The following is a 25753-nucleotide window of genomic DNA, read 5'->3' as shown; positions in this document are numbered from 1 at the left end:
TGCAGTAGGCCTTTTATGCAATTCAGAGAGCTTTCTCCTCCATTCATGCAGGAAATCAAGTCTCGGTTTTGCAATGCTGTGCTCGAGCAGCTGTATCTGTAAGAAGCAGTTGGATTGAGTTCAATTCAGCTTTCACTTAAGCGGATAAACAAGAAAGCAGGGAGGATTGCTTAGAGGAAATAAATATTTTCCAAAGCCTCATACATAAGATTTCTAGGCTCTTTTTATTTATTGCTAGCTGCTGATATGTTTCTTCTCAGGAAAGATTCCTTTCTCTGTTTCAGGAACTTGGACTCTGCAGCAAAATCTGACCAATCAAATTCCTTGATGCACCATTTTGTTTCCCTTGCCTTTTTCTTGCTTTCAGCCATTTTCTAGTACTCACTCTTGGCACACTAAAGCAAGCCGGGGGTGGGGGGGGGGTGGGGTGGGGGGAGAGGTTGGGGTGGAAGGAATCTCAGAAGACTGCTTTGGGAAGTAAGATAATCAGTGGTTTTTATTGATTTCTCTCTCCTGCCCTTACTTTATGGCATAAGACTTGTCTTTTTTGGAATGTATTTTTGCAGTAGATAATTTCTGACGTGATTGTAGAAATGAGTTTTAGTGAAATACAATTCATTTCCTGTTGCTGCCTGTTATACCAAGAGAAGGGATCTATTTACCTAACTCTGTCAAAATATATTTAGCATTAAACTTAGTGATAAGATTAAACTGTGTCAACTAATGCCCATTTTTACTATGTAATGGGTATTGAGTATCTTATGTAAGTCAGCAGTGAAAATAGCAATTTGGGCAAAAATGCTGAATCTCTTTTGCATGCTCAAAAAATAAACAATTTTGAGAAGACAAGGAGGCAGGCTTTATTGATTTTAAGTTTTATCAGTTTTCTTCTATTTTTTTAAAGTCTATGGACTTTTAATAAATATAGGATTATTTTCTCTCCCATTGTGAGAGTGACCTGTATAAATGATAATAAACAATAACACACAATCTGTTGAGAGGGAAGTAAAAGTGAAAGGGTTTGCAGGAAAGGTGAGCTCATGTGAACTCTGAATTGTAATGCTGGGTCCTGAAGAAGTTTTGCGATTAAACCTTAGAAAGGCAATAATAATCTGTCATAGCTTGTCCCAGAGGATGAGACCAGCAATGAATTTTGATGTCAGTTGCAGGTGGTTGTAGTGGTGATATGGGGAACCACGGTGGACTGACTGTAGCTTATGAAATAGGCTTTGCTCTTCCCTCCTTACATAACTGATAATTTCTGTCTGGAATCCTGTGAGTTTGCATATGATGTTAAATCATTTAACTGTGAGACAGCAACCACAAAATAACAAATCAGATCTAGGTAGAAGAGAGGTTCCTTTCATAATATATGAATAAGATCTAGTAACAGGAATATTTAGGTGTTTTGACCAGAGATACATTAGTTTAGGGATTGATAGATTTCTATCAAACTTCAAAACCTGAATATCAGTTAAATCTGATACATAATAAATCCGGCAAGAAGTTTGCCTTCAAACACAGCAGCAACATAAAACAACAGAATTTGCTATAGGTTGCTTTTGACTTAGCATTTGCATGGTACCAAGTCACACACAGGTAACTTAATGCTAAGATTTCCTGAATTGAAGGGAACTTTTCTGTGAGTTTTTTAGGAGAGGGTTGAACCTAACAAATGCTGCCAGGTAGAAGCTGGCTGTGTGCAGAGGGCTGGCTTGCAAACTGCTGCTGCTTTGCATTCTGACTGTTGGTTAACATGTAAAGTGCTTTTGCATGCGGCTTTAGTTGCTCAGTGAGATATATGACTGAGACTGTTTCTGGTTGCTCTTCCATCCACCGTGAGTGATCCACAACTTTTTATTGGCACAGTTTGGATCAAATCGTTGCTTGGATGAATCAGTCCAATGGTTAAGATAAACCATAACCACTGGGATTCTGGTGAAATTAGTCCTCATTTATCAGAAATGTATAGAAGAAGAACTGATCAAAATATCTTTCCCAAACCAAAATACATGAATCAGCTCTACCTCAGGCATTTATTAGTTCAGAAAAAGATCTAAGCAAAAGCTTTATCCATATGAAAAAATGAGATAAAGCTTTCATTTGCATTGACCATTGTAATGTAAAATCTATGTGGAGGTTGTATGGTTGAGTTCCTGCAAGCCAGTAGGGGAAGATAAAGCCTTTTTTGAGCTTTTTAAAGCTCATATTCTCTTCATTTGCAAATCCCTCTTAAGGGCTTCCTCACATAAATGGGTCACTTTTTTGTTTCCAGTCTTCAGTAACTACGAACAGTGAAGCCTGAATATGAGCTCTGCCACCCTGGGCTGTTCTGCCTTGCTGCATTTTCTGCCCTCTCTTCTCTCTGCCTTTAAAGTTACATTGTCTCTTCAGCTCAGCATAAGCATATTCAGTGTTGTAGATGCACAAATGTTGAGGCACAGAGCAAACACTTGCTGTATTTCCATATTATTCATACATTAAACTCTAGGAAGCACTTTTTCCCAGTTCCTAGGAAGCCATAGTAAAATGAGAAGCTGTTACTGAAGGCATAATGACTAATAATAAAAAGAAAACCTACTGTGGAACACAGTATATAAATCAATGCAATAAAAAACATTTGATGGAACAGCTGGAAGCTGAGAACTATAAGCTTAATGTGATAATTTGGCTTTGAAACCCAAGTTCTTCTAACTACCAAATAGTTCTATTAGCGTTTTGAAACTATATGAAAAATAGACACTGCCCTGGAAGTTCTAAAATTAGGTCTAACAAGCATTTCTGCGCTTTTCAAAATGTTAGGACAATATACCACAGTACAAATACAAGTAACTGTGCTTGTAAGCAGTACCCTTTCGAACCCTCTTAGTAATGTGAAAGTTAGGAGATGAGACATTTCTTGCCTCTTTAATCTCCTTTATCCAGGCACAGCTGTTGCTCCTAGGACTGCACTGTGGCAGAGTCCTTAAGCACCCCTCTACCAGTGTGAGAGAAAACTCTTGACTTCCGTGCAGAAATGTCTTGGGTGATGTTGCAGGGTTAGGATGCAGCACTGCTACATGGGGTGCACTCCACCCACTTCACCATTCAGCAGCTGCTGAGCTTTGGAGCTTTATGTTTTCTTGGGAAAAGCAGTGGCCTTCAGAACTCCTGTGAGTACTGACACAGCATTAATAGCTGAAATAGATGTGAAAGAATTCACATTTGCTTAGAGATGTAAAAAAATACATATTCCAAGAACTCTGGAAATAGCGTGTGTGCTAGCACCAGATTGAGCAGAAAAGTAGCTATAAGCACAGAAGTAGTCAATTGCACCTATACAGTAGATAATCAAGATCCCAAAATATCTGCTTGTAGTTTCTCTGGGACATCCAGGCTGCTCGAAAAAAGCACAGCATAAAACAAGGGATGGACTATAAAGCAATTGAGAGAAGATGACAGGAAGATAACAATCAGTCTTGGAGCAATAAGGCTTTCAGCTGTTGGTCAGTGAGTGAATTTTAACGGGTTTATGTGGCAGAAAGAGAAAATAACAGAATATCGGGTAGCTTTTCAGCTGCACAAGAGGTGCACTCAGACACCAGCCCTGCTGCAGTGAGCTCAAGACCTGCCCCTCCTGGGACCCGTTGAGGGCACATCGCTAGCATTCCTGGTCCTGCCTGTCCCTGCAAGCAAGCCTGCCCTGCCCATTTGGAAACTTGCTTGGTGTTTGGAGTGTCTGTGTGTTTTAGGGTGTGTGAGTGAGATCACTTGTTTTAAAATAAGATTGCCTTCCCTTCCTTGTATGTTCTTGCACTGTGTTTTGCAACAACACATCGGTATTGGGTGCTTTTCCTTCCCTTTTTTTCCCTCTTCTCATAACACTGTTTAATAATTAATAACAGATGTAGAACTATCCATCACCATGCAGTGACTGCATAGGGCTTCAGTTCCAGAACTGTCTTGGAGACTGTTGTACACCCACGAACTGTGTCAAGTTGCTAGCATGGAACCAGAGGGTATTAAAGAATGTGTTTGTCTTGGCCTGATCACCCCATGTTTATATGTCAGCAATGATGGTACTGTGCTAAGCTGTGCTAAACACACTGATGCACGTGTGGAGATGAAGTACAGTCAAAATGTTCACAAAGCTGTTCGTCTGCTGTATATCCTCTTCAACTGCTTTCTTTACTTGCTTATCCTGATCCATCACTCTACATCTCTGAAGACCGTTCTGACATTTCTTTGCATACCTGCCCTATTATGAATATTTGAGATGGTTACAGACATCTTCTCTCTGCATTTTTTGCACGTCATCCCAAGCACACTGATCCAGCAAAGCTATTAAAAATTCTGGCCTGCAATAGCTTCAATCTGTGAGGCCACTAGGGAGGTAATTGTTCCAGAGGACACGAGAGAGAATTTTCAGTGTTCAAATTTTAAACAAAAAATGTAGTCCCAAGGTGTGCTGCCACAGGGATGCAGAGCGTAAGACAGTATAAGAAGTGCGATGAAATACAGAAGGATTTTTTCAGTGCAACAGCCATTCAGGAAGGGCCACTAATCAAGTGCAAGCCTTTCAGTGCATTTCAGACACCAGTGCAATAAGTTGAGTGCTGAATATTTTTAGAATGAATTCAGACTACTGCTACTTTGTGAGAAGATAAGATTCACAGTGTACATATGAAATGACACATGGTATTTGAGAATTTCTATTTACTTTGCTCAAATCAACCAACTCAGTGTTAAAATCATTGTCACACCAAGATTAAAGGACTTCTGAGCAAAGAACAATGCTATCCACAATTTGAGTTATATATATATTGTATGAAACATTTAAGAAATATATATATTTTTTTACTTTCCCCTAATCAACATATGCTGCTTGCTGAAATCAGATGCTATTTTTCTTCATCATGCGAGCTTTTATCTATTCATCAGCTCTTCTGAGTGGGACACAGAATTTTTGTTCTGTTTATAATGAAATGAAAAGCCACAATTCCAGAAAAGAAATGATGCTCATTTACCTGGATTTAGACCTTTCCAGTTTCAGTGATGATACAGGTACCAAAGAAAACGATTCGGATATCACTGTTTTATTATCTGAGGGTACTTTGATAATCTCAATACAGGACAATACAGTACAGAAATTTCAGTAGACAAAGTATCACCACAACTGTGCATGGAACACCTGACCTTTTTAACAGTCAGCATTACTGTAAGGCCAAGTCTTGCTGTTTCACTGGTTGTTTAGACAGATGAGTGCAGTTTGTGATGACTTAGTTGCAAAGCAAGTGCAGCCTTCATAGAAATAGAATGAACAGCCAGCTTTATGCGAAGTAGTCAATACTGATTACATGCTGTAAGGACATAATACACATATTATACATTTTTAGATATCTGTAACTTCTGGAATATTTATTCTTTGCCCAAATAGAAAGTTCTTAAGGATACAAAATTTCTGAGGCTGGATGGTCCTGGAAAAAATGGCATGGAGGCCACAGAAGAGAAATTTGAGAATACATTGCATTTTGAGGACTACAGCACTTCCAGTTTCTGGTACCTTGCATTCTGAAGACACACACACACACCTTTTCTTTCTCTCTTTCTCACTTTTTCTTTTTCTCTTTCTTATATTCTTTTAAAGTGCATTATAAGTAGTATTTAATGGTTACTGTAAAGTAACTGGTAAAGTGGACCTCACCCAGCTTCCCCGAGACCCTCATGGAGCTCCTTTAGGTGTTTGCTGTTGCAGGGGAGATCATTTTGCATCCTGTCTCCTCCTTGGAATAAATTTCCATAATTGCTTCATGTGGCCATCGCTCCTATAGATGTGTTCTTCATAGTGTTCTGACTTGGGTTGTGCAGTTGCTGTTGGTTTTGCTTGGTAAATATCAGAGGCTTATGCAGTGTTTTACTGTCTGACCTGATGCTGACTCCAATGTGTGAAAGAATCTATCCCTTCATGTTAAGATTCATCATTTTAAACGTGGGAATCAAATAGAAAGCTGACTGGTGATGTTTCTAAGGTGACAACTAAGCTGGAAAGCCAACGGGACCTTATATCCTTATATCAAGAAAAGAATTTCAAAAGGTTTATGACATTTCCCTGAAGGCTGTAGTCACAATTCCTAGTCAGACATTTGTCTAAATGATAACATTGATTACACCAACGGCTTTACACAATTTCAGAAAAGGCGTTTGAAGTGTCTTGAACCAGATTGTGTCTGGTGAGACAAGAAATGGAAAAAGAATAAAAGCTAACAACAAAGATATAAAAAAAACAACAAAATCAAACAAACAAATGCACACACTGTTTTTTGTCTCTGTGTTTAGAAAAGGTAAAAGAGAGTGAGAAATTTTTTTCTTCTTTCTCCCTTCTGGCACCTGTGCCTAGTTCATTTTTCTGGGAATGCAGAAGGAGTGGGAATGGGAAAGAAACAGACGAACTTGTTAGCACAGAAATGTGGGACCTATTATGATTAATAAATAAGAAAGATTCAGGATCATGTTGTGGTTTCCACTGAACATTTCCCCTGTTTTCCAAATAATAACATTAAATAGTGATCATGAAAGAAGTCTCAAAATATGAAGAACGAATGCCAATTATAATGAAAAATAAACAGATGACACAAAAAAAATGCACACACACACAAATTTATTTTTTCACACTTTTTGAAAACTTATATCTATTTTTTTGTTATTGCTCTTTTAAATCACTAAAATATTTACTAGTGCTGTAGTAAAAATTTTTGAAAATCTGTGCTGCTAAAAGACAAAAAAGAAAACCCCACCTATGCCCAAAACACTTCCCTTGCCCCACACAAGTGTGTTTAATCTCAGTGGAAATTAGATGAATGTTTTCTGTGTCAGGAAATAAAGTGTACTAGTTTGTATAAATCTGCCCTAACCCATAAAAGTAAAATTAGAACAGAGTCCTGTAGTTTGTTGTTAACCATTAAAAAAATAAGTTGCTTTACTATTTTAATTGACATATATTTAACAAGGAGATAAAGCAAGGATTAGAGCAAGGCTATTATAAATACTCTTTGCTTTCCCTTAAATATTAAAGGGCCTCACAAGCACGGGTCTCCTGCTTCCCAGCAGAGCTCGGCCCAGCCATGACGGCTTGACTATTTCCTTATGTTGTTTCCCTTCTCTGGCAGAATCCTTCAGGCTATCACCTTTACTCGCAATGGTTCCATACAGGATAAGGCATGACAAACGTGTATGTGCGTGTGTGTGCGCTGGTGAACCTAAGGTGTTCTCATCCACATGAAGGAAATGCTACGGAACATTTTAAAAGGAAAAAGCTATTTCATGAGGGTTAAGCAGTTCCGTCCCACCAAGCACGACACGGTGATAGGAAGAAGCTGGAGGTCGGATAGGGAAAGGCAGGCAGAGATTATTTCGCTCTGCCTGAGAAAGGCCTCCAGCAGCCGGGCACGGATTTGTGTGTTTCAAAAGTATCGCCCGGGGCGCCCAACGCAGAACGGAACCGGGGTGGGCGGGCGGGGGACGAGGGCGGGGCGGCGGCGCCGCGCAGGGCCCGGGATTGGCCGGATTTTGCCGCAGACCCTCGGGCAGGGCCGGGCCGCGCCGGGGAGCCCCGGGGCTGCTGCGGACCCGACCCCGCGCAGGGGCGCGGCAGGGACCGGCAGGGACCGAGCCCGGGAGCAGCCCGAGCGGGGGCAGCGCGCGGGGAGCCCCGAGCGCGGGGAGCGCCGGGCGGCAGCCCCCGAGCGGGCGAGGCCGCGGCTGAGGGCGCGACACGGGGCGGGCGGCGCCGGGGCACAAAGCGGCCGAACGCCCGGCTCGGCTGCCGGCCCGCGGGAGGGGAGCGGGGGGAGCGGAGAGGAGAGGGGCGAGGGAGGGAGGGAGGGAGGGAGGGAGGGAGGGAGGGCGGAGCCTGCGGGCCTGCCCCGCCCCCTCGGCGCCCGCCGCAGTTCTCAACCAGGTCGGACCCCGCCACTTATACCGCGGCCCGGCGGGGCTGGCGGCGCGCAGTGCGGTGTGCAGGCGGTGCGAGCATGTCTGGGAGAGGCAAGGGCGGGAAGGGGCTCGGCAAGGGGGGCGCCAAGCGGCACCGCAAGGTGCTGCGCGACAACATCCAGGGCATCACCAAGCCGGCCATCCGGCGCCTGGCGCGGCGCGGCGGCGTCAAGCGCATCTCGGGGCTCATCTACGAGGAGACGCGCGGCGTGCTCAAGGTGTTCCTGGAGAACGTGATCCGCGACGCCGTCACCTACACCGAGCACGCCAAGCGCAAGACGGTCACGGCCATGGACGTGGTCTACGCCCTCAAGCGCCAGGGACGCACCCTCTACGGCTTCGGCGGCTAAACTCTTTTGTGACACCATACACTGTTAAACACAAAGGCTCTTTTCAGAGCCACCCACGAAATTCACAATGAGAGCTGGTAATTACTAATAAATAGTAGTTACATAATATCATGACATTTTCTGCAAGTTACCCGGACTTAGTATCCAAGTTCATTACTTCAGTTATTTTTAAGTATAGCATTTACAAGGAAACTTCGGGGGAGACAACTCTGAAAGCCATACAAATACTCTGGAGCCATACATCTTTTTCAGTTTATTTGTAATTACAGCTCTTTATAAGAAAATTTGGGGTGGCTCTTAAAAGAGCCGTTTGGTTTGGTTTAAACCGATTTACTTGGAGCTGGTGTACTTGGTGACCGCCTTGGTGCCCTCAGAGACGGCGTGCTTGGCCAGCTCGCCGGGCAGCAGGAGCCGCACGGCCGTCTGGATCTCCCGCGAGGTGATGGTCGCGCGCTTGTTGTAGTGCGCCAGGCGCGACGCCTCGCCGGCGATGCGCTCGAAGATGTCGTTGACGAAAGAATTCATGATACTCATGGCTTTAGATGAGATGCCCGTGTCGGGGTGCACCTGCTTCAGCACCTTGTACACGTAGATCGAGTAGCTCTCCTTTCGTGCTCTCTTTCTTTTCTTGTCGCCCTTCTTCTGGGTCTTGGTGACGGCTTTCTTCGAGCCTTTCTTAGGTGCTGGGGCGGATTTCGCCGGCTCAGGCATCTCAAACTTTCTTTCCACGCTCTTCACTGTACCTCAACAACACTGAAAATGGCGCCTGCTCCCCTATTTATAAGGACGTTATGCAAATTAGAGGATTGTAATCGCACAATTCCTATTGGTGCAAAAGAGAGGAACGTAATTAGCAGCACTTCAGATCTGTTGCCATCATGCCTTTTATGACGTGTCCGAAGAACAGAGATTTGTCGTTACAGTGATGTCAGTAATGTTTTAAGCCAAGTTTATTCAAAAACGTAGCTAAATATGTACTGCGTTTTTACTAACGAAATGTAGTATCGGAACTCAGTGTGCACATAGTATGCTACACATTTGAACTGTCGTTTGTGCTTTCTGGGAGTGTTTATAAACACCGTACTTATGTTTGTAAAAGAACTATTATTTCTCGAACGTTATAAGCATAGTGACTTGCCCTAAATGAAGGCAGCAATTACCAGCTCTCGTTGTGAATTTCGTGGGTGGCTCTGAAAAGAGCCTTTGTATTTAACAGTGTATGGTGTGACAAGAGAGTTTAGCCGCCGAAGCCGTAGAGGGTGCGTCCCTGGCGCTTGAGGGCGTAGACCACGTCCATGGCCGTGACCGTCTTGCGCTTGGCGTGCTCGGTGTAGGTGACGGCGTCGCGGATCACGTTCTCCAGGAACACCTTGAGCACGCCGCGCGTCTCCTCGTAGATGAGCCCCGAGATGCGCTTGACGCCGCCGCGCCGCGCCAGGCGCCGGATGGCCGGCTTGGTGATGCCCTGGATGTTGTCGCGCAGCACCTTGCGGTGCCGCTTGGCGCCCCCCTTGCCGAGCCCCTTCCCGCCCTTGCCTCTCCCAGACATGCTCGCACCGCCTGCACACCGCACTGCGCGCCGCCAGCCCCGCCGGGCCGCGGTATAAGTGGCGGGGTCCGACCTGGTTGAGAACTGCGGCGGGCGCCGAGGGGGCGGGGCAGGCCCGCAGGCTCCGCCCTCCCTCCCTCCCTCCCTCGCTCGCCCCTCTCCTCTCCGCTCCCCCCGCTCCCCTCCCGCGGGCCGGCAGCCGAGCCGGGCGTTCGGCCGCTTTGTGCCCCGGCGCCGCCCGCCCCGTGTCGCGCCCTCAGCCGCGGCCTCGCCCGCTCGGGGGCTGCCGCCCGGCGCTCCCCGGGGCGCGCTGCCCCCGCTCGGGCTGCTCCCGGGCTCGGTCCCTGCCGGTCCCGGCCGCGCCCCTGCGCGGGGTCGGGTCCGCAGCAGCCCCGGGGCTCCCCGGCGCGGCCCGGCCCTGCCCGAGGGTCTGCGGCAAAATCCGGCCAATCCCGGGCCCTGCGCGACGACTCCGCCCCGCCCCGCCGCCCGTCCCCGCTTCCGCTCGCCGGGGGCCCAGCGGGGGCCATTTCCGCGGCCGCTCTCCCTTTGTTCGGTGCCAGCGCGGCCGTTCCGCGCCTTCTTCTCCTTCTCGGTGGCTCCGCTCCTGGCAGCCGCTCCCCTCGTCCGCCCAGCCCCGGAGTTCGGGCCGCGAGCGTTCGGCGCTTCCGTGCCCGCATCCGCAGCTCGGTGCGAGGGGGATCGGGGAGCGAGGCGCTACGCGACGCGGGGACCGGTCGTTGGGGGGCTCGGGTGAGAAATGCGCGACCCTGAGCCTCCTACGGCGCAAATCCGCAACTCGGGCGCGCAGGAGGGTCCTCGTCCCTACCCCCCACCTCCTTTCCTTCCTTCTCACCCCCCCCCCCCCCCCCCGCTGCCCCCGAAATGGGGAATTGCTCGCTAATGCGTGGCTGGAGACAGGAAATGAAAGAAAACTTTATGAACATTACCAGAACATGTCTGAATGGGCACTGAAAAAAAAAGAACGACAACGAAATATATTTCCTTCAACTGACATGGCCAAAAAGTTTGTTGCTTCACATCTCTGCTAATGAACTTCACTGGCAAGTATGCTTCTGAGAATATGTCAGGCTGTATTCAAAAGTAGATGAATTAGCCAAGACTGAAGAGCCTACATATTACAATGTATTTTTAAATCTTATTTTACACTCAGAATAAAACCTTTGATAGTGACACTTGCCATTTTCTTATACTATTAGCATTTTGTGCGTGTCCAACCTCTCTACCTCTTAAAATGATTGAATTCCTTTTAAATTTGTACAGATGTTTATATAATTTAATTTCTGAACATAATTTACATCACTTAGGCCACATCTCCATTATATTTCTTGGCCAAATATATTAAATAGGAGGGACAATATGATAGAGATTTTCAAGTTTTAATTTACAGGTATCCAAGAAAGTACAATTTTTTTCTATGATTATTACAACAATTTCAATTTCATTTCAATTCAAACTCACTGTAAATAAAGTGAAAGAATTACCTATCAAATGTATACAACCTGAATTGGTAAAAGCAGCTTTCATTTTGTCACCTCGTGACTGAACAGAAAGAACTCAAGTTATTCACACAGCACCTGGAAGGCATGCCCGTGGTGGACCTGCCAAGCTGCTACCAACAATTACCATTTGGCTTCATGGTGTCTGCTTTGTTCTTTATACCTGAAGTTCTGTGTCTAGACATGTTTCCTGAAGCCGTAGAGTGTCAAAACATTTAAAACCACCACCTGAATACTTAACAAATCCTAAAGGAATTACAGGAAATATTTTCTTCTTTTAGAGTTATAATTTCTTCATAACTCCTAGTGCGGGGTGAATATCCTTGTATCACTTTCTCCTCTAGCATTATAAGCACCGAAACACCAGAAAAATCACCTTCCAAAGTGTTCTGGCAGAACAGTGGTGCAGAGGCTGAGACCAGTAGCTTACAGATTGATTACCGCAACCCCCTTTCCCCAAGGTGTGGAGCATATTTAAAATACTTCGATATCATACTTCCTGGGTAGCTGCCTTGCCTGTAGTGGCCACAGACAGGTGTTTCCCAAGTGTTTCTGTTAGTGATATTGCCAGCTCTGTCATGGACCAGCAGCTTTTCTTATACAAAAAACACCTGAGGCAGAAAGAAAAAAAAGATGTTGCTCAGTAAAGTTTCTAATAAAGTTGCTTTCATTGTGGCTTGGGGAAAGTAAGTGTTACATGGATCAAACATCATCATAAGTAAAAAAAATAATCACATGAGTGAATTATATATGACTTCAAAGTTACCCTTGATTTTCTTGAAAGCTTAAGTGGCAATTTATATCTGTGTCTATATCTATTACACCTGGAATAATGCAAATTAAAGAGATGTGGGATTTTTTTTTTTTTTTAGCATGCCTTTATTCTTAATGTTGAAAATAAAGGTGAAAAAATATGCACAAATCTTTAATTTTGTTTTTAACCTATGCAATTCTAAGGCTTAATATATAGACTGGCATTACTGAGTTACTGATGAATCTAGTTAACCTACATTGTTTGGGGGAGAGTTTTTTTTTTTTTTTTTCATCCAGCATAATTTGCCTGAAAGCCACTGGTCTTTAATTACTGAAGGCTGGCCAGAACTCTTATCACATAACTCATTTTACCTCAGAATTATCTAACTTATAGGACACGTAGCTTTGGAGCCTCAGTGTGGTGGCAGCACAGGAATCACAACTGGTACAACCACTAGTAGCTAAGAACAAAAATAGGGAATGCTTCGAAGTGGACATAAGTATTACAGAGGGTAAAATTACAGATTTGAAGAGAGCATTGAGAGAAATAGGTAGTGCTTAGAGTGAGATTGTAGAGAAAAATGGTGAATTGCTGGTCAGACAAGAAGAAAAATTCTGCGAGCCATAGTGGACTTACCCCTGCATGCAGCAAAGGGCAGGTGCCCTCTCCCATGGTTCCAACTGATTGCCATGTCCAGGACCTCGTTCATGATCTGATCCCACACCTGGGTACAGATGCCTCCAACCCCTGGGCTTTTTATGGCATTGCAATGCTTTAATCCAGCTATCACAATCCTCAAAACACACAGACACACAAAGAACTCTCTGTTCTAGAGAGTCAATATAAAAGAAATGTGCATGTTAGAACATATTTTTTATAGCATTGCAGAACAGAACCATTAAGCACAGATACTGCTACCATGTCAGAGCACTTTTCTGCCCCAGGTATCTCTACTCCATTCTGTCTCTCTCCACAAATTATCCCCAATATCCCACTTCAGATATGAGAACCCTACCTAAAGACCATCTCTGCTACAGCTGGGGGGTGTTTGCCTTGCTCTAGGTGGTATTTTTCTTCCTCTAGAGCTCTGCTCCTCCTCCTCAGGGGATGGAGGGGACAGACCCGCTGCACAGGTGAGAGCTATGGCCTCACTGCAGTCATGGGCAGCTTCTGGGAACACCTTCACAAGAGGAATCCAGCAGTCTTTCTAATAATCCACATCAGAGAATCCAAAGCGCTTTAGCACTGTGTTCTTGGGTGACATTTGTGCCAGAAAAGTATAGGATTTACTCAAGTAATGCTGCCCACTGTTAACTGATGTAATTTAAAAAGACTTTCACGTCTGAAAATCCTGCTTAAAACAGGAACATATCACTGCCGGTTTCTTCTGAATGAAAAGATTCTATAGTTGGTGATTTACTGCCCAAGTCTGACTCTTTCAGGGTCCAGATCAAAATAAGCTATATCCCCTAAGGCATTCCCAATTCAATACCTAAATAACAAAGTACAGCCACAGTTAAACTTTTTTTTTTTTTTTTAAATAGGCCAAGGGCCTGCTAAGGAAATCTTTCCTCATTGTTAGATATAGTTACATGGAGTCAGGTCATTCACCTATTTTCTTATAATGTACCAGTATTTTCCCCACCTTTTAGCTACCTCTCACCCCCCTTAATTTCACAGCATAAGACCGTAACATGCAATTTAGAGGGTCAATAATGTTGAACAGATTGAGTAAAACAAGTACAAGAAAAAAAGCATCTAGTACAAAACTGCAAATATATTCAGCTTTTCTTTGTTGAAAAGGATGAGTTATAATTAAGTATCTGACATCTTATGTAGGAACCTAAAATTGAGACACTGTTACAGAGCATAGATTTAACTCGATGAAAACAAAGGTAGCATAGAAGAAACACTAGAAACCAAAGCACTATCACAAAGAAGCAACCCAACTCTTTTATGACTGCGTGGGTGGCTCTGAAAAGAGCCTTTGGGTTATATATTATACTTTCAAAAAATCTAAGCAGCTTCGTTGGCTGAGCTTATTTGCTCTTAGCCTTATGGCTTTCAGTCTTCTTGGGCAGCAGCACGGCCTGGATGTTGGGCAGCACCCCGCCCTGCGCGATGGTGACCTTGCCCAGCAGCTTGTTGAGCTCCTCGTCGTTGCGGATGGCCAGCTGCAGGTGGCGGGGGATGATGCGCGTCTTCTTGTTGTCGCGGGCCGCGTTGCCCGCCAGCTCCAGGATCTCGGCCGTCAGGTACTCCAGCACGGCCGCCATGTAGACGGGCGCTCCAGCCCCGACCCGCTCGGCATAGTTACCTTTCCGCAGCAGCCGGTGCACGCGGCCCACGGGGAACTGCAGCCCGGCCCGCGACGAGCGCGACTTGGCCTTAGCCCTGACTTTACCGCCCTGCTTCCCGCGGCCAGACATCGCTCTGCTGTTAGCGCACAGAACCAAGCACCAACCCCTCTACCAACAGAACGCCGAGACAGCCTCCCCAGCACCTGCGCCCTTCCCTTTTATCCCTTCCATGGGCGGGATCAGCCCCGGTGATTGGCTGGACCCGGGCACGGCGAGGGGAGCCAATGCGAGACCGGATCGCGCCGCCGCCAATAGACACAAAGGAACGGCGGCGCAACGGGGTCCAATCGCGTGGCACGAGTCAGAGCCGCTGTGTTTGCATAACAGCCCTATAAATGCGGGGCGCCGCAGCCATCTTAGCTGCTGTTCCTGTTCCGTAGGAGAGGAAAGCGCTGTCAAAATGCCTGAGCCGGCCAAGTCTGCGCCCGCGCCCAAGAAGGGCTCCAAGAAAGCCGTCACCAAGACGCAGAAGAAGGGCGACAAGAAAAGAAAGAGAGCCCGCAAGGAGAGCTACTCCATCTACGTGTACAAGGTGCTGAAACAGGTGCACCCCGACACGGGCATCTCGTCCAAGGCCATGGGCATCATGAACTCCTTCGTCAACGACATCTTCGAGCGCATCGCCGGCGAGGCGTCGCGCCTGGCGCACTACAACAAGCGCTCGACCATCACCTCGCGGGAGATCCAGACGGCCGTGCGGCTCCTGCTGCCCGGCGAGCTGGCCAAGCACGCCGTCTCCGAGGGCACCAAGGCGGTCACCAAGTACACCAGCTCCAAGTAGAGCGCCGCGGATCCTGTTTTTAACCCAAAGGCTCTTTTAAGAGCCACCCACATTTTCCCTGAAAGAGCTTTAACACAGTAGCGTGTTTCAGTGTTTAATCGGCTTGAAAAATAACAAGACATAAAGAAGATGAAAAAATACTGGTTTCTTAAATCCAATTATAAATGTTTGCACTACATGAAAAGATTAGTCTCTGGAATTATTGGTCAATACCTTTAAGCAGTTTAAGATGTGTTGACAATCACTTCAGAATAAATCTCGTTCCAATAAATGCAAGTAGTACCATTAAATGACTTTCACTTGATGCAGCACACCAGTTGATTACAAATAGAAATTAACACTTAAGAGCTTCATTAACACATCCACTTGGGAAAAAAAAAAAAGACGAATGATATTTTAAAAAAAGCCTTTTTTTTTGTGTATTAGTCTTAGGAGTTCTCCAGGGTTATTTATTTTCTTTCTTTTTGAGAGACAGCAATTAAGCCTGAAGACCAAGAAAAGAGTACAGACCTGAGGCGGGACGGAGGCTTTCGGAGGATGAGGTTTCCGGGGACGCATGGACCGGGAACAAACTCTCGGAGCTGGTGCCGGCCGCGCTCCGCCTGCCGGCAGCAGCGCGGGCTTTTCGAATTCTCCCAGACGACCAATCAGCGGCCGCGGCTCCCCCCCTCAGCCAATCAGAAGAGGCCCGAGGCTGAGCCCCCGCAGCCGCGGGGAGCTCCGCGCCGCTCTGCCCGGGCTGCGGCTCCAGGTCCCCCGGCGCGGCTCGGACAGCTCCCGGCAGAGCCCCTGCGCCCGGGCTGCGGGGAGGACAGGCGGCAGCGCTGCCCGCCTCCCGGTCCGGCAGCTCCCGCTCTAGAAGCGGTGCTGTGAGGTCAGGCAGAAATTAGGAGGCGCCCCGCCGACGGCGCTGCCGAGCGGAAAGGTCATTGCCAAGGACGCGGGGGAGCCGTGCCGACGGCTACGGTCCCTAAAAGGTGCGGCAGGAGCTGCTGTTAGGAACCGCGCTGTGCTGGTTAAAGCACCGAAAGAAACCTGCGCGCCCCACAGCGACACCCGCCCTAACCGGTCCCTTTAACAAAGGCACCCCCTTGCGGTGCTCAAAAAAGCCAGCCTGCAGAAAGATTTTTCCAAGGGATCGCAAACTTTATTTTTCCCAAGTCTCCACGGCCGGAAGCTCGGCGTCCCGTCCTTCCCACAGCCGAACGCTCCGTCCCGCACGGATAACGGCGTGTGGTCAGCACCGCTGCGGGCGCGGAGCACGATGCCCGAGTGTTTCAGCCCTTTTTCGGACAGTAGTGGGTGGCTCTTAAAAGAGCCGTTGGTTTTAAGTATTTCCACTTCAATACTTCACTTTTTGGGCGCCGCCTTCTTCGCCTTGGCTGCTTTCGGCTTCGCCGCCTTGGCCTTGGCAGCTTTGGGCTTCACTGCCTTTGCTTTGGCCGGGCTCTTTGCTGCCGCTGCCTTTTTGGGCTTGGCAGCCTTGGTCGCCTTCTTGGGGCTCTTGGCAGCCTTCTTGGTGGCAGCAGCCGCCGGCTTCTTGGCTTTCTTGGGGCTCTTCTTCACCGCCGGCTTCTTGGGCTTCTTGGCGGCGCTGGCGGGCTTCTTGGCCGCCGGCTTCTTGGGCTTGGCCGCGGCCGCCCGCTTCTTGGGCGCCTTCTCCTTCACCTCGCCGGGCTTCTTGCTGAGGCGGAAGGAGCCGGAGGCGCCGGTGCCCTTGGTCTGCACCAGGGTGCCCTTGCCGACGAGGCTCTTGAGCCCCAGCTTGATGCGGCTGTTGTTCTTCTCCACGTCGTAGCCGCCGGCGGCCAGCGCCTTCTTGAGCGCGGCGAGGGAGAGCCCCTTGCGCTCCTTGGAGGCGGCCACGGCCTTGGTGATCAGCTCGGTGACGCTGGGGCCCGCGGGCTTGCGCGCCTTGGAGCCGCCCGCCGCCTTCTTCGGCTTCTTGCCGGCGGCCTTGGCGGCGGGGGCCGCGACAGCGGGCGCGGCGGCGGGAGCGGTCTCCGACATCGCTGCCGAGACTTCTTCCTAATCAAAAGAAAGTAATTGGGCTACAGTAACCCCGATGCCTGAATTTATAGCGAAGCGGTGATCTGTGATTGGTGCTTTGCAGAGCCCGCCTAACTGTTAGCCAGGAAGAGCTTTTCGTCCTCCGAGTCTGTGTTTCTTCGGAGTTATAAATTCATATTTTTTGAAAAATGCCTGCTGCCAAACCACCCCCGTTTCTTCGGGGAGTAAAGAGAAGAGTGTGAAGATTCATTCGGGGGAGTTTCTCGCTGTAGACACCCACGATGAGAGAAAAAAGATGCGTTTAACCTCCCGTCCTGCAGCTAGGGAGACCCCGGGGAAGGCGAACTTTTGTTTTTCCTTCTAAATTAAAATAAAACCCCTAGTTAAAAAACCTCCCCCGTAATGCTGGGGTGTTCTTTAGGGGCTTTTCTCCAGATTAGGACAGGTACCGAGGGGGCAGCTTCAATAGTTTTGTCATAAATTGATTTCAAAGAGAAGGAAGTAACACAATTTCATGGCTGAGCTTTGAATATGGATAAAGAATCGGCTCCCTTAACCACATCTTAAACTATTAAGGATACTGTATTTCCACAGATTTTCATGTTTGAGGAAGATAAGAGACCTTCAGACGAATATATATACTACTTAGAAGTGTCTGGAACTTGTCATGGCTCGATGTCTTTTGTGGTGTGCTGTAAATGAATGGCAGGATTTTTCTTTTTTTTTATTTTTTTTAATTTTTTTAATTGGGGCAGAAAACAGTTTGTGTTTATAAAAACGAAGCTGTTAATGTCTTGTTTATACACATAAATTCCGGATAAACGCATAGCTTAACGTCTCATTTACCATCCTGTATACTACTATTCTTTAAAACTTGCAGAAGTAAACAGATTTGCAGGGTAAAAAAGTCAAACAGGTATAGATACACAAATAAGTATCACACACTTCTTAAACATTAATGGAGCAAGCTGAAGCCTCGCTTATCCCCAAATAAATACAATAAAATGGAAATCTGGCCTCTGTGAGCAGAATGAATTAGACTATATTTTACTTACAAATGTTTGCATATAGACTCTTTTTTTTTTCCACAGTATTCAGAAAACCTGACACTCTCTTCTTTAAAGGCAAACAATCGTCAATTTAAGTTTTCTTACAAATCCTCATAATAGTTAAATGTTTTCCTGATAATCCCCATAAATAAGAATCAGCTTTTATTTTCATTTAATTATTAAATCTCACAAAGTGACAGCAGAAAATATTTTTTTTTAACTATTTATGATTTTTAAGGAGCACTACGGATTGTTGTCAGTGTTTTTGGATTTAGTCAGAAGACTCCTTCACTGAAAAGATCAAATTAAGACCAAACCTAATGTTTTGCCCCATACTTTGTAAATACAAGCCATGCAAAACGTTAGTGCGCTATTTCAGAAGAGAAGCATTTCTTCCAGCACTTATGAATTTGAGACTCTAAAAGTCAAGTAAAATGCTAGAAAAGGCCCTGATATTTAGTTTTCTTGATCAAATGTTGAAGATAACATTAAATTTTTCTGAACAGTGTGTAGTTTTGGTTGAAATGAGGTATATTACAACGTCAGGGAGAAATGAGATACATTAGAGTAGCTAGAGTGAAAGCAATGAACTGTCATCTTCACTTGTCATATTCTGATTTAGTTCTGTATTTAACTGCCGTGTCTGCATCTATGCCAGCTAATAAATACATTGAAAGTGAGGAGAGGGAGGTAAACGCAGAGAAAGGGGAAAATTAGGCTTTTCAGTACCTTACTGTAAAAGCCAGACTGAATGGCACCCTGAATTGGGCTGTGAAATCTGCCACTATTTTCTTGTGAATGTGACTTCGTTCCCAGAGAAGCAACCAGAGCAAATCCACAGAAAACACAGCTTTTGGGATCTCAGGCTGGTAATCTAAATGAATAATAGGAAAAAGTTTCATGGAGGCAAAAAGGTCGTTGCGAGTAGTAAGATGAAGGCACTGTGATAATTTTCCAGATTGGTGGGATGAAGATGTCCATGCTGCTGAATCAGGCTGTAAGTGACACAGAAGGCAGAGCCAGGGTTGTCAGGTATTCGGATCTGCTTAATGTAATGCACACTTCTGGGAACAAGGCTGGGGGATGCTTAATGTACCTTAATATGTAGCTCGGACGATTTAGGGCTAGATCTCTACAAGTCAGGCTTGGTACACGCAAACTGGTCAGGACGCTGGGAGCAGCTGGGGCTGGGCAGCCCCAGGTACGGGTCTTGCTCCAGCTCCATCCCTCACCTCCGCACCTTGGAGCACGCTTCCCTCCAAGCTCGCTCTTTGCAAATGTGTCCTCAGAGCACCAGAAGACAATGTCCTCCCTCTCCCCTTAAATGGGCTGTAGGTTAGGGATGGAGACAGGAGGCGGAGAGAGGCGGTAGGGCAGCTCCGGGGTTTGCTCCCTAAGGAGCGGCTCTGGCCGGGCTCCCTCCACGCAGGATGCCGGCGGGTCGGGATGGCAGCGCCTGCCCCGAGCCAAGACCTCAAGGAACAAGATCGCCTCGGCTTTGGTAAGGGAAGATGGTGGAGAAGCTCCCGGTTTGGGGATTGCAAGGAGCAGAATTTTGGATTTCTCCCGGTTTTAGTTCTAGGTGGGTCCGGGTTAATTTTTTAAAATTATTTCTCTCCTCCTGGTGCTGACTATTTGGAGTTGCACTTCTCAAGTTCTTTGCTGCTCCCTGTTTTTTTGAGACACGTGAACTCTTGGCAGTTGGCCTCCAGCATTAAGTGTCAACATCCTTTATAATTTATCCTGCTCCTCAACCATCAAACCTGCCCTGTTCCGCCCAAAGCCTTATCCCTGGCCTACTTCTGAGAGCCGACAATTTTCTTGGTCTTACCAACTACTTCTACTGAAGTTTTAAAGGGTAGGCCTCTAGAGATTTAGGTGGTGTGAAAAAGTGAGTTGTTTTTTAAAATTTTCTTTCCCTCCCCTGAATGTAGATGTGAAAATTTTCAGTTAATCGGATAAAACCAATTTGTCGGCAGCTCTGACAAGTTTACTGGAGCTGACAAGCTTTTCTGGATATAGTTGTTAAATGCGACACTGAACCAAAATAGCAATTCTCAGTTTTTAGAGACTAATCAAAATCTACTTCACAAATAGCATGGTTATTGACCCAGGTGTTTTACAGATGAGAGAAAAAGATAAAGAAAATAATCATCTCAGCACTTAACTTAGCAAATCAATGGGTATGGAAGAGAAAACAATTTTTCAAACTCATAGAAAAATTTCTTACTGCCAAGCAATATTACTTGAAACAGAAGTTTTTGAGTGAGATAATGATGATAATGATTGATGGTAGTGATTGATGATGATGATTGATGATGATGATTTTTTTACAGTTTCCATGTGAAGAAACAGGTATTTAAATGTTACTCATTTTATACCAAATTTCAACCAAACAGCAAAGATTGAAAATTCTGCTTTTTCTCTTTCTCCCTTCCAAGCATCCTGTTCAAATGCAGGTTTTGTTTTTCTCCTGCTCAACACCTCTAACCAACCTCTTTTGTCTCCTTACATCACATAGACTTACTCCCTGAAAACAGAACTTAAATTCCATCCATAATCATGCAATGTATGCTGACTTCCTTCCTTGCCTACTAGTAGAGGTATTAGTAGAGGTATTAATGTAGATTACAGAAGGTACTACAAAATGCCAATGCAGAGAGGTCCAACGTAAGGATCTTCAAAACAAAAATAATTCCTATATAAGAAGTCATTCCTACAACTGTATAACAAAGAAAGTTTTGTTTGTTTGTTTGTTTGTTTTTTCCCTTATGAGGACAGAGGCTCCAATTGGAGGAAAAGCAGATTAGTTAGACATTAAACAGATAGAGACAGATTGGATTTACAGACTACAGGGAAGCAATCTGGATAAGACGATTAGCCAAATATAGCTAAAAGGCTACACTAATGATATTTACTGTTCTTAGCAGGGTGAAGACAAAGAGAAATAATAATCTTTTAATTTAAGTGTCCCATTCTGTTGACAAAGGATGTTTTTGCACACATTTGTGTGAGCACCCAAAATTAATAATAAAAACAAACATAAAAAGATCAAGAGACATTAGTCAAGCTTCTGCAAATTTCTTGACATGCTATTTCAGCAATTGCAAAATTTATATACTAAGGAAGAGTTAAGATGTTAAAGAGCTATCAATAATAAAGTGACCAGTCCTTTACATATATCTCAATAAAGCTAACAAAAGTATGTCATTGGATGTTAGGGCATCATGGGTCCTAATAAAAGTATCTTGCCTTCTAGTTTACTACCTGAATTGATATAACAGCTTAGAAGGTTATGAAAAATGAATTTCCATTTGGTATAAGCCAAGAAATACAGTTCTAAAGATATACAAGAAAAAATTGACCCTTTGGTCAATGTTCCAGTCCAGACACTTGGAAAAACACTGTGAGCCATCTCTAAGAAAGTGAATATAAAAAAGTTCTTTTGCAGCTGTGGAGTGGTAGGATAGCCACTGCCACTTTCTTTCTTCAACATATGTACATTGCCACAATATTTTTTAATCCTTGAGTTCAGGAACAATTCTGGCCACTGCTACACTCAAAGTAAGACAAAGAAATTCTAAGAAAGCGAACTCATACGCAGAAAGGAAAATAACTTTGAGGACCATCATCTGGCTGAGTTCTTAAAAGTCAGAATATGAAGGTAATGTTCCTACCACAATCTCTCCATCATAGGAGAATCTGGCTATCTCCATAGTAGAAGTTTTCATCTTTGCTTAGGTTCAGCAAAGAAGGATTGCTGTCAGTGATGCGCTTGAGGATAACAACAATGATTTGTAAGACCACAGTGATTGTGGAATGACAGTTCAGACGAAGTTTGGAAAGTGTCTCTGAAGATTATCTAGTCCGAACCCCAAGGTCAAAGCATGGTCAGCTGGAGCAGGAAGACACTATAACTTCTCTGGGCAGCCTGGTCCAACATTTGACCACCTTCATAGTAAAATAAATAAATAAATAAATAAATAAATCTTTTTACTGTTTAAGTAGAATATCTTGCATTTCAGTTTGTACCAATTGCCTCCCATCCTGCCACTGAGCAGCCTGAGAAGAGTTTGTTTCTGTCTCCTTTACTTCCACATCGGGTATCTACACATGGGTAAAATCTCCCTGAAGCATCTCTCCTCCATGCTGAGCAGTCAGCTCTTTCAGCCTCTCCTTGTATGACAAATGCTCCTCCTATCTCTTTCTCATATTTGTGACTATTCACAAATGTTCTCACTCCAGTTATGTTCACGTCTCTGTTGCACCAGGGAGCCCAGAACCAGATGCAGCTCTCCAGACAAGTCTCACCAGTGCCGAGTGGAGGGAAATGATCACCTCCCCCAGTATTAGTTTGCAAACAGCACTTATTCAGGTTAAGCTGTGAAATTTATATGCAGATTAATGCTGAATTATACTCCTGACACTTTTAACTTCTGGTTGTGAAATAAAAGTAGCTACTGCTCTGGTTTGGCTTTGTGGTCATGTTGTCCATGGCTGTAGGTTTTGTTAAGCTTAGTTGGAGTCTCAGCAAACTGCCACATTAGATAACAATACAAATCAAAACAAAACAAGAGCCCCACATCCACAGTTGATCAAAAGGTTGGTACAAGAAAGGCAATAACTCAGAAAAAATAAGGTGATTGGAATATCTAAGAGGGGTCTAGTGCAGGTCCTTTTTTTCTCCTACTCAGCACCTCTATCTTTCATGTGAGTAGACAAAAGAAAATCAACAAAGCCAGTCTAGGGAGAGGTGACTCCCCTATCTGCTATCATTGCTGAATATTTGCTAAACAGAAAATAAAACAAGGTTGTATCTTTTCATGAACAAAGCCCCAAATCTCCTTGTCTGCCTGGAAAACAACAGTAAGTCATCAATATGTCCTTTCTGACTTTTGAAAGCCTGTGGAACAGAAATGTGGAAACGTAACCACGTTTTATTTCTACCTTCCCTTCACTGAGACTGAAAATTACTATTAATACTTTGTTTTGTTTTCAGTAGAAGAAAAAGATGAAGCAGGTAAATAAAGGCAAGAAAAAATACTAGGGGCCTATCTACAAAAGTGTGGAGATGTAACCCTATCCATAGCTCTCATTAAGTGCCTGGAAAGGGGGAAAAAAAAAAAAAAGTAGCTGAGACTATGCCTGATGCTATTTTCCCAAATGCACAAAACAGTGCCTTTTTGTGTGTTTGTGTGTGAGTCACATTGCAAATACTAATTTCAGTGTCAGAGATGTAAATTGAAACTAGGTCATCAATATAGAAAATCTAAATCTTACCCTTTCAATGGCAGTGAGGTTGTGCATGTTCTTAGGTGCCATTTCCTAAGATATCAAAGGTAGTTTTAACCTTTCATGCTGAGTGAAAGGAAATAGGAAGCTCACCTGTGATAATACTCAGTTCTGTTCCTTACCTAGTTGACCACTCTTACTCTTACGATCCCTAAAGAGCATGGGCAAGAGCTAAGCTGCAAGGCTACGTACCTTGGGATAGGAATAACTCTTTGACATCGAGTTGTACTAGTTACCAGGTCAGCCAAATTCGAGGAAGATATAAACCTGCTCTGCTCCAAAATTAACTTTAGAAAGATTCTCAGTAGAGAATGGAATATTTCTCAATCACTGCCTAATACATTACAGATTTTCCCTCCATTTCAATTTTACCCAATTTTGGAAGTTTTTGTAAGCACAAAAAATATTATAAGTGAAACTACTAATCAGGACAACTTTGTCTAATACAAAACAAACATGTACATGCAGTGGGTACAAATTTATATTTGAATACTTAGGATTGTCATTTATGAAATTAAAATGTTGTGTCAAAAAGACTCCTGCAAGGGTCTATCCTAGGCATGGTATAATTTTATTATTGATTTGAATTATAGTCTACAGTGCACAACTAGAGGTGTTATGGGTGTCAACAAGCTAAAAAATGCTAGAATGATGTGGTACAGGTTATGAAGTGAAAAAATTCTTATAAATTGGAGACACTGTCTTCCCAAATGTGAAATTCACTTGGAAAAAAATATATCAGTTTTATAAATATTGGGCAATAGTAGTTGACTAGTACTTGAGTAGATCTGTATCTTTAGGTTATACCTATAACCTGAAATTATGTACTTGTAACTTGACAATGAACCAACTATTTTATTAGGTATTAAGGATAAAACACATGATTATATGTGTAGTGAGTATACAGTGATTGTATCTGCATCACAGATGAAGAAGATCTTCCGTTGTAGTCAGGACTGGTATAGTCTCATTGTGTGTTTTATGCCTAGCTTTTAGTACAGAACATCAGGGAATAAGAAATGGAAAATAAGGAAAAAAAATAATAAAAAACACAAAAGAAAGTAACAGTAACTATCAGAAGTCTAAGAAATATTCTCTTATACAAAGGCACATACAATTGCAGGTGCCTGTCTCAAAGAGAAGGCTGAAAACCTGAAATTCCTTCTTGCACACCTAAAATATTAAGAGGAGGGGCATTATCTTTGCTGAGTGTACATTGTAGGAAATACAAGACAATGTTATTTGCTGTACCAAGTTAGATGAAAGGAAATAATTTCTAATACAGAGTAGAGTGACACACTGGAAAATGTAGCTTGGGAGGACTGTGAAGTGTCCAAGAATCATTGACACTGAGCAACTGTCAGAAATAAAAGGGGTACAATTAACTGTTGATAATGGGTGGAGGGCAACAAATAAATCCTGATGTCTAGATATTGGTGATTAGCACAGAATTACAGAGCAGAGAAAACCTGTGTGTGCAAGGGAAGAGTGCACTACACTTTGCAATTAGTAACATTTTTGGAACAATCTTCCACAGCATTTTCATTTGGGATCTGAGGGAGTATGGGCAGGATCAGCAGGCCATTAGATGTTTGAAAATTGGCTGTAGCATGGGGTCAAAGCACTGCAGTTAACAACTCAATGTCTGTGGACACTCATAAAGCAGAAGAAATTCCCAGGGCTTAATACTTGGTATAATTTGGTGTTTTCAGTAATAACCTGGATGATAAGACAGAATGTTCCCATAGCTTGTGTGGTAGACGCTAAGTTAGGTGGAGGGTAGAGAGACAAAAGTAAGATATTTGGTTCCAAGGGACTTTAATAAACTTGAAGATTGGGCCAAGGTAATTTTCATGCAGTTTGTCAAAAAAAACGCAAAGCAGAACAGATACTTGCATCAGCATGGTCTGGGAAATGACTGGCTTGAGCCCTCCTGCAAAGGACCTGTGGCTTAGGGTCATCTTTCCCAAGTACTGGGTGACAGGGTGCTTAAAGGGAAGCCTTTTGCTGTGTCCAGAGCCTAAGAATAAATAACATTCTGTAAGCAGCTGGGGTTTCAAAAAAAAAAAAAAAAAGGCAAAAAAAAAACAAAAAACCACCCACCACCCACATCTGGG

The 25753-nt window shown here is 44.5% G+C and overlaps 6 protein-coding genes across 6 annotated transcripts; 2 read left to right on the top strand and 4 right to left on the bottom strand.

Annotated features, from left to right (window-relative positions):
- The first annotated feature begins 7977 nt into the window (after positions 1-7977).
- On the top strand, positions 7978-8419 carry LOC136790431 (histone H4). The gene has a single exon (XM_066994160.1). The coding sequence runs from the start codon at positions 8010-8012 to the stop codon at positions 8319-8321; it is 312 nt and encodes a 103-aa protein (XP_066850261.1). The 5' UTR covers positions 7978-8009; the 3' UTR covers positions 8322-8419.
- Positions 8155-9162, bottom strand: LOC106045860 (histone H2B 7). The gene has a single exon (XM_048061283.2). The coding sequence runs from the start codon at positions 9030-9032 to the stop codon at positions 8652-8654; it is 381 nt and encodes a 126-aa protein (XP_047917240.1). The 5' UTR covers positions 9033-9162; the 3' UTR covers positions 8155-8651.
- Positions 9163-9243: 81 nt separating this feature from the next.
- On the bottom strand, positions 9244-9905 carry LOC106045874 (histone H4). The gene has a single exon (XM_013196630.3). It carries the CDS (start codon positions 9868-9870, stop codon positions 9559-9561), a length of 312 nt encoding a protein of 103 aa, XP_013052084.3. The 5' UTR covers positions 9871-9905; the 3' UTR covers positions 9244-9558.
- Positions 9906-11254: 1349 nt separating this feature from the next.
- LOC106045840 (histone H2A.J) lies at positions 11255-14815 on the bottom strand. The gene has a single exon (XM_066994154.1). It carries the CDS (start codon positions 14571-14573, stop codon positions 14184-14186), a length of 390 nt encoding a protein of 129 aa, XP_066850255.1. The 5' UTR covers positions 14574-14815; the 3' UTR covers positions 11255-14183.
- Positions 14816-14867: 52 nt separating this feature from the next.
- LOC106045869 (histone H2B 7-like) lies at positions 14868-15335 on the top strand. Its single transcript, XM_048061275.2, has one exon. It carries the CDS (start codon positions 14905-14907, stop codon positions 15283-15285), a length of 381 nt encoding a protein of 126 aa, XP_047917232.1. The 5' UTR covers positions 14868-14904; the 3' UTR covers positions 15286-15335.
- Positions 15336-16408: 1073 nt separating this feature from the next.
- On the bottom strand, positions 16409-17334 carry LOC125182477 (histone H1.10). Its single transcript, XM_048061273.2, has one exon. The coding sequence runs from the start codon at positions 17293-17295 to the stop codon at positions 16636-16638; it is 660 nt and encodes a 219-aa protein (XP_047917230.1). The 5' UTR covers positions 17296-17334; the 3' UTR covers positions 16409-16635.
- Between the last annotated feature and the right edge of the window lie 8419 nt (positions 17335-25753).

Source organism: Anser cygnoides, chromosome 1 (assembly GCF_040182565.1).
Source record: "Anser cygnoides isolate HZ-2024a breed goose chromosome 1, Taihu_goose_T2T_genome, whole genome shotgun sequence".
Taxonomy (NCBI): Eukaryota; Metazoa; Chordata; class Aves; order Anseriformes; family Anatidae; genus Anser; species Anser cygnoides.
Note: the sequence above shows the minus strand (reverse complement) of the source record. Positions and strands in the feature narration are given on the sequence as shown.